This window comes from Ascidiella aspersa, chromosome 7, assembly GCF_963924565.1.
Source record: "Ascidiella aspersa chromosome 7, kaAscAspe10.2, whole genome shotgun sequence".
In the NCBI taxonomy this organism is placed as follows: domain Eukaryota; kingdom Metazoa; phylum Chordata; class Ascidiacea; order Phlebobranchia; family Ascidiidae; genus Ascidiella; species Ascidiella aspersa.
Genome location: NC_139453.1, coordinates 12,003,477 through 12,011,926, shown reverse-complemented (window position 1 = coordinate 12,011,926; position 8,450 = coordinate 12,003,477). Strand labels below are relative to the sequence as shown.

The window sequence follows — 8,450 nt, the reverse complement described above, 5'->3', positions numbered from 1 at the left end:
ATATTTATGCCTAATACTGGATTGAAACTCTGGGTTGCCTAAAAATAAAATTAGAAATCTCTTTGATTTTGTACTGTGCTTTTAATCGTATCTTTTTCACAACTCTGCTAAAACTATTGATTAGACAACAACAAACAAAAAACGTTCAAATAAGAAACGACCTAGACTTTAAAACAATCGTGCCATTTATTTGCTGTCTTGTTTTATGGTTTATATCCCACATTTACCCTTACTCTGCGGACAAACCGCGTTTCGCATTGCAAGTTTTATTTCTATTCAGCTGTTAGCGGATAGGTTACGACCGGCAAAGGATTACAAAAAGGTGTAAACATGAACAGAATTTAAAACTACGAATGGTATATACACACACGCACAGGGAATTTACAACTGCCATGTCAGCAATGGCCAATTTCTTCAGTTCCAGCTATGGTTCGTCCGACGTTCCCGCCTTTTCCAAATCGTCCACGTCACGTTCGCCGGCAACTGGCTTGAAAAGAAGCCGCGCCTCCCCGCCCAAGAACAGCCTGAACAAAACAACATTCTTATTGTTTTTTTTCAGAAAATGCTGAGCATTTTGAGGAACAGCTGCAGAAACTCTGGAATTCAATTCAAAAAATCGTGGCGGAACGAACTTGGGAATTTAAAATCAGACAAAACCGATACCAAAGAAGACATCACGATGGACTGTCAGAAATGGAACATTACTCTCTTCGACCTTACAGTAATCTGAGGTACTTTTTGGCAAATGTAAAGTGCGATAAAATGTACTTGTCTCTCAGCATATAACCTTCTTGGCCATACCAGTTGAAGCTTATCTCAAATCAATGGTCCTTAAGATTGTCTCTTGAGAGTGTCCTTAGATAAACAATTGAGGGATGGTGAATGGGTCGCGAAATAACGCAAGAAGATGAGAGCGTCGTGGAAAAACAAGTGAAGTATCTCAAGAGCAACTTAAAAGTGCTTGATTGTTTAAACCATGACAATACCCGAAATTTAGGTGAATCATATAAACATCTATTCGAAACCGTTTTTTTGTTTGCAGCAAAGCATAGCCAGTTAAAAATTATATTACTAATCCGAAAGTCTACCTGAAAATGAGGCCAGATATAAGCGCGCCCATGATAGGGGCAAGCCAATAGATCCAGTAGTTAGTGTACGTTCCTGACACGATGGCTGGACCGAAGCTCAGAGAAGGGTTCATACAGCCACCGGACGTTGTGTAGCTGTTGTAAAACAATAATCGACAAGCGGTTTACAAGTTAGTAGGTGGAACGAGCAGCGACACCTTAGCTTTAAAAAAACAACCGTCGCAGTTTTCTTAATTACTTTATCAGTGGTATGCTTTACAAACAAATCTATAGTCGTTGCTTTGGATATGGGATACCGCAATACAAACGCCAGAGGTCTTGTTCCAAAAGTACGGTCGTCGGCCGTCCGACCCGCTAACACGTGTTAAACCACAAAATAATGAAATAAAAGTGTAAGTGTAAGTTGATGTTTTAGGTCTAGTTACCATCGATTGGTATTTTACTTTTTTGGGTGACCTTTCAATGTTGAAAACGCTGCATATGATCGCAAACTATAATAAAAACACTATTTTAGGTTGGTAGCGGTTTGGCATCGATATGGTCTCGATATCGGACGAATACCGATATTCGGTTCGCATTACAAAAAATCGTACGCCTCTATGACTTGCACAGGCGCAATAGAAAGGTATATAATTGACCCGCTTTGAGATTTCAGAAATCATAGTCGACATAAACGTTTGATCGGAGCAATGAGTTCGTAGCATATATCATGCGATAATAATGTAACACTTTTTAACCACAATTGGGTTTAAATACGAAACACAGTCATTTCGCGACGCCCTTGAATTGCAATTAAAGCGACGCACCAGGGCGTCGCCACGTACCGGTTAAGAAGCACCACGGAAAAAAAGCACCATAAACCTATAAATATTTGAAAAGCATTGTGTTTGACTGACAAAAACAACTCTTTGTGCCAAATAGCGGCCGCTTCCACCGCACTCAAGTCACTTTGGACCACATTAATGTTTTGAAAAGCAACAGAAGCAAGCCTCATTTACCTAGAAGATGAACCTTGCCAGTTGATAAAATAATAATAATATGATTATTTTTTTGTTAATATCGGGATCTAAGCCTGCTCCGACATTTCTAATTGTTGATCTTCTTTCCATATCGTAAGATCCAAGTTAAAACCATCAAGGTTATTAAAAAGATCCAAAACGACTTTATTCTACAAGAGCAAATAGCTATTTGCCTAACTATAAAGTATTTTGCTTTTGTTGAATAAAGAATTGTTTTGGATCTTTTTTACAGCCATTGTGGTTTTGCTTGGATCACGTATACCTTGCCAGGATGTCAACCAGGATGGCAAAGCCGATTGCGAAAGCGGCGTTGGTGGTGGAGAGTTCGACGGCGGCGACCAGGACGGCCAGGGTCAGAAGGGCGGTGACCGTGGTCTCCATGAGAATGCCCTGGCCCACGCTGACGTGCGGCGGGAGCGCAAAGAAGCCCGCCGACTTGCCCGTCGCCACCTGTTGGGAAAATGGCGGACGTTTAAACGCTGTTTTGTCGCCGTTTTGGTAAACTTGGCGGCCGAATTGCCGTTTGTCCTGTATGCGTACCGTGAGTTTTTGACGCCGGCGATTAACGCCAACTTTAATTTTTTTTTTAATTTCAAGCCTTACACTTTTGCTAAATATGTGTCCTTACTTTATTTTAAAATTTATAAATACAGGCGACATTCTGCGCCAAATGACGTCATTTGTGGAGTTTACAGTTGGATTCGAATACGGTGCTCGATTTTATTTCTCTGATACGGAATGAGAAATTATTCCGTGTTATGTAAATCAAAGCATTTTGGTGGATTTCAGAGATATGGTGAAATGACAAAAAAGAAACTTTAAAACGCAGTGAATTGGCTACAGCGATCTTCACGGCTACTTTCTTTGATTAAAATATGTTGCCTTTTTGGCCAACCCGTACTGTGCGTTCTAAGCGATTTAAGGAAATTCTTATACCGAAACACTGTTTGTGAAATTATTTTACTATTTTTAATTGGTGTTACGCGATCCCTTCGATTTTATTACTGCTAGCATTTTTACTTCATATATATGAGGATTACCTAAGCTTATAATGACCATAAACCCAATTATAATGATCATAATACATTGATATTGAGAAAGTTAAAGTTTTAATGCTGAAAATTGTAAATGAAGAAATTATTACAGTTTTTATTGTATATTGTAATAGAATTGAATCATTTAAGGTTTAAGGTAGTAATTGTAATTGTAATTGCACTTAATTAATGTAATTGGTCCAACTCTGATACCGAGTTACTTTAACAAGCTCTTAGGTTTGATGTTTAAAGTTCATAACGAATAAGGTATTGTTAAAACTAATTCTCGCAATGAAATATACAGTCTAGCGAGCAACAAATCCAGCGGAAACAGGCGTGCATTCATCACGCTGTAGAAGTCGTCAGTTCTTCAACAACAAGCGTCTGCGATTGGCGATAAACAAGAGTACGGCCAAGTAATACGATAGTCAACTTCCCATTGATACAACACAAGGAAAGCGGTGGAGCCGTTAGTGACTTTGTCTGATATATACAAGTTAGTCCGTGCAGTGTGCATATTCCATTATTCCTATTTAATCAAATTATGAATACAACTATTAAAGAGTCGTAATGAAATGTATAATGTTTTCTGATATGAGATTTTCTCTTTAAACGTTTACGGACAAAACAAATGTTTCCACGACGACCTCCGGCTAACTGTTGATTAAATTTGAGTATTTACACTCCAAAGTGGCATTTAAAGTAATTAACACAAATATAAAATAACAACTATACCTCAAAAACACATCTCTATGTTAAGGAAGTGTCATGGAACCAACCATGGCTCGATCTAGTATTTTTCGTATGTACTTTGCATATCGGCAGAAGTATGTATATGTAACCTTTAGCACACTGACAATTAATCTCTAAAAAGTCCTTGAAACACCAATGCACAAGGAGGGAAGGTACGGTGTCAAACTCAGGATATAGCCTAGACTACGCCACTTTTGGTCGTTTATCTACTGTAAAAATTAGATTGATTTTCGATTAACGGATATCTCTTAATTTTAGGGTCGCTCGCTACTGTTGAATGCAAGATAACCACGTGATGTGCCTTGCAATAAATGAGCTATAACATAAAACATGTTGTCAAACTTGTTGTAATATTTTAATGTGATTGTTATGATATTTGTTTGTGTTTTAAGTTGTAAGATTATATTTAGTGTTCCCTATTTGACAATGGTGTTCTAACTTCCGAGACATACAAAATGTTACAAAACCTAAAATTTAAAACAAATATATATCTATGAAAAAGTGAAACAATTGAAATATAAAAAAATGCAAAAGATTTCCAGGTTGAAATGTGCTACTAAAAATTTGCAAAGATGAAACACATTACTAAAAGGCAAATGGTAAGATTCTACTTTCGGACTGATGAGAGAACGTAACCTATAGAAAACATTTGCTTCAACTGCGCGAATTCAAAACCTGACTGGTTTATTACACTGCCTTTTAAACACAGTAATTATACTCTATTAGCGACAATTTGTGAATTGCAGTTAGATGCAAAGTCAAGGTTTGTTAAATCGTGCCCGACATTTTTCAAAAGCCGATTGAAAAAGCTAGCCATGCCGAATTTTTACAAAAAAAATAAACCGACTGGTAAAAGGGAGTCTACTGTTCCTGATGAGACGTTTTATAACATTTAGGTGGACGGAAAGGACTTACGTAAGAGAGTCCCGCCCCGGCCAGCGAGCCAAGCAACTGAACGACCAAATAGAGCGGCACCATGAAGTACTTGATGCCGCCGCCGATGAACACAGCCGTGGTGACCGCGAAGTTTACATGGGCGCCGCTGTAAAAAAGGAGAAGAGTTAAGGAAAAGATTCACGGTCGTCAGGTTCCAAAGGCCTTTACACAACCTCATTTCGATGTACATAGAAGTGCCATAGGGACGATGTATAAACTCCAACATGACTCAATTTTCTCTAGTGTATGACACTGGGCATATATAAACTCCAACTTGACTCGATTGTTTCTTGTGTATAACACTGGGTCGTTTGAGCATGATTACCCAGATTTACAAACCAATAATCAAACTATGAGTACGGGTTTTGATTCATAGCAATTCTAACAGCAGCTGTCGTTTTATTTCTATTATTCAAATATAGACCGCATTTCCGTTTAAAATGCATTTGACGCCGTGCGCGAAACACATAATATGGAATACGAGTAGGGATGTCCCAAACTAGATTTAATCCTATACCGATACCCGATATTTTAGACAAAAAATATCGGATCTGATACGATATCAATGACGTCAGTACTACGCTCAAAGAAACATAATAAAACCAAACGTTCAAAGATATTTTTCCAGGTTATCAGCCAGAATTTGCTGTAACGTTAACAAGTTTATTTATCATCAGTTGTTAACATACTGTTTTCGATGAATGGCGCCAGAAAACAACGAACATTTTCTGTTTTACTGTTGGGCTACATGCAATTTCGCAGGTGGTGTTAGGACCGATCAGAACGGAACTTTTATAACAAATAAACCTGCAGTGCGATTCTACGTAGCCTTTCTACTTTAAACGCACTTTTTAAATGAAACACATAGCCAAACGAAAGTAATTGGCCTTCTTAAAACAAATTTTTTATATAATTTTTTTTGGAAAGAAACATTACTTGTACGATTCAATTTCGTAGTTTTGCTTATTTACCAACAGTATTAACATATTTCGCAGTGGTTGAAAAGGCCTTATCATACCTCCAAAAAATATCGGGTATGATTGACTGAAATACGAATCGGAAATCCCGTATGTCTACTCGGAATAACTCGGCTGACTTTAGGCAGGAACTCACCTTATATGTCCGATCACAATGACCAGCACGGTCACCGTAAGTCCGTCGCTGACCGCCTGCGTCAAGGGAAAATTACCGCTGGTGGAATTTGTGAAGGCCGTCGAGCAATGTAGGAAAGCGAAGATCAACTGACCGAAGAACTCGGCAATCAGGGGCCGAACGTAGGACGAGTAGAACTCCGAATTTGGCATTTCGATATTTTGTTCTTGATTTAAACAAACCTATAGCGGAAATTAGCTGAAAAAGGAAAACCTGCAATTAACAACAACTTATCGATATGCATTTCTGTGCATCTAAACCAATAAGTTAGCCATGTTGAATTGAAGTTAATGAAACACAAGCAGTCTTAATCGAAATAAAATGATTTTCCGAAATAACACACATGGAAAAAAGCAAAATATGTAAACACAAAGGAAAGAGAATTGTCACAAAAAATTCTGATTAACATCGTTAATTTTACTTCCTAAAGGCAGACGCCGCAACGCAACTCAAATAATTCAGCTTTAACTTGTTGATCAAATGGCCAAGCACGCCTCACAAATCGAGTTTATATATCAGAACCGTAAGGCACAAGAACAACACAGACAATCCTCAGGTGCACTTTTGAGTATTCGCATTGCGCTGATTTCAAACGACCATTGGCCATCTTCAACCTGAGCACCTCGCTTTAAACAACAAAAACAGTCTCTTCGGGTGAGGTTGTGTTTTTTACCCTTCAACCGTCGACCAACGACTGCAGGTTGGTTTATTGATGGCACTTATTTCCCCAAAGCCGATGGATGCTGCGCCTTCTTACAAGGTCAGGCGCTAACAGCCAGCAGCGCATGCAATATTCGCAGTCGCAAATAAGTGCCTTTATGCGCTGCAAAGAAAATCGTCTAACAATTGTGTTATTTTTGCCAAACGCACACCCGCGCTGCAATCAAACATGTTGTGAAACTTTCGTACTTATTGAAAGGGAAAATCCTCGAGTTGTTTGATTGAATTCGCTGCACTCAAAGCACATCCTCTGTTTCCTGTGCGCTATCTGTTCCCACCCTTACCTCGCCTGTCTTTTTACTTGGGACGCCACGAATTTGTTACTGCGCTGTCTGTTTGTTCAATATGTTTGTCGATGCTTTTTGAAGTCCATACAATTTTTGCCTCATCATCAGCTGTAAGCACTTTGCAAAGTACGCGTTTCAACCGCAAAATATATACGCTATATGGCAGTAATTTGCATCAACCGACGGTTATTTCCGTTCATTCCGGAAGGCAACTCAATTAACGGCAGAATTATGATTTATGCGCTAAGTTTGAGATACACTGTCAGGCAAGAGATTATTTCATCAGCAATACATTTAAACATTTTCTTGTTTATTTTTTCTTAATAAAGGTGTTTTGTGCATATTCAGTGTACTTCCATCCAGAGAAAAAAACACGCGGCAATCGTTTCGCAAATTTTGTCCAGCAACTCACTGAAAAAATCGACCGAACGAATCTGATTATAAATTGCTAACAGAAGCAGCAATGAACGGAAATGAAATTCACCCAACCACAAATGATTTAACAATAATTAACGTGAAGTGACAAACGAGAATTGAAAGGCAAATATCTTAGTTATGAACAAATAATAGAGTTGTCCATTTGTGAGTCATTGTATAATAATTTAAGACTATTCCCACACACTTCAAATAATTTCTACACTTCTATTTAAACCGCATATCTTAGAACGGCAGACGCCTCCGTAAGCAGATTCTGGCAGAACAATACCACCTTAAGATTTAGAATCGTTAACTGCGCATCTAATTACTTTATTGTTTTAATTATTTTTCCTTCCCACTTGAAAATATACGGGCCTTCAGGCGAACCCTTCTGCTGCCCGCAAAACCGAATTCCACGGCACGGCAACAAATTCAACAATAGGGCTCACATGACTCTTGCTTTGCAAAATATTTGTCTTGTGCCAATAGGTTTACAACTGCTTGACAATACACTACAAGCCTCACAGGCAAATGATTGACATAACGCACATGCAAGGGGTCGCAGATTATCACATGACAGGACGACCGCCCGATGCTGCCGGTTCTGCTGCTGCTGCTTTTCCATTGTTGATTCACGCTGCGGCTTGGCTCGGCGCGGTATTACCAGCCACAAAGGCATGCGTCTGGCCTCACCCTTTTCCTGTTCCCTTCATTTCTTGGATATGAGGGAACGTGCCGCTGGATCGAGTAAATGCTTGTGCAGTAAGCTCGTTGGCGTGTGCCGCTTAGTTTGTTAACACGCGCCAGAGGCAACATATAGGCTGAAACGCAGTTAAACCTAGCAGATCTCGGTTGTATATATTCAATTTATATCTTTCAACATGCCTTTTGTACAACTTGCCAACCTTAATTATTTTTCCAAAAGTAAAGCAATTTAATTTTATATCACTTATAACAAAACACGTTGTTTACTTTTAAAGGTTTTCAAAAACAAGTAAATACAGAAACTCCCCTCTTGCGCGTCATTTAAGAGTTGACATTGGG

The 8,450-nt window shown here is 38.8% G+C and overlaps 1 protein-coding gene across 1 annotated transcript; it reads right to left on the bottom strand.

Annotated features, from left to right (window-relative positions):
* Window positions 1–424: 424 nt before the first annotated feature.
* LOC146137828 (aquaporin-8-like) lies at window positions 425–6,174 on the bottom strand. Its single transcript, XM_083394448.1, has 5 exons — window positions 5,944–6,174; window positions 4,810–4,936; window positions 2,370–2,557; window positions 1,089–1,223; window positions 425–524 (listed from the first exon to the last, which is right to left on the bottom strand). Exons 1-5 carry the CDS (start codon window positions 6,132–6,134, stop codon window positions 425–427), a joined length of 741 nt encoding a protein of 246 aa, XP_083250574.1. The 5' UTR covers window positions 6,135–6,174.
* Between the last annotated feature and the right edge of the window lie 2,276 nt (window positions 6,175–8,450).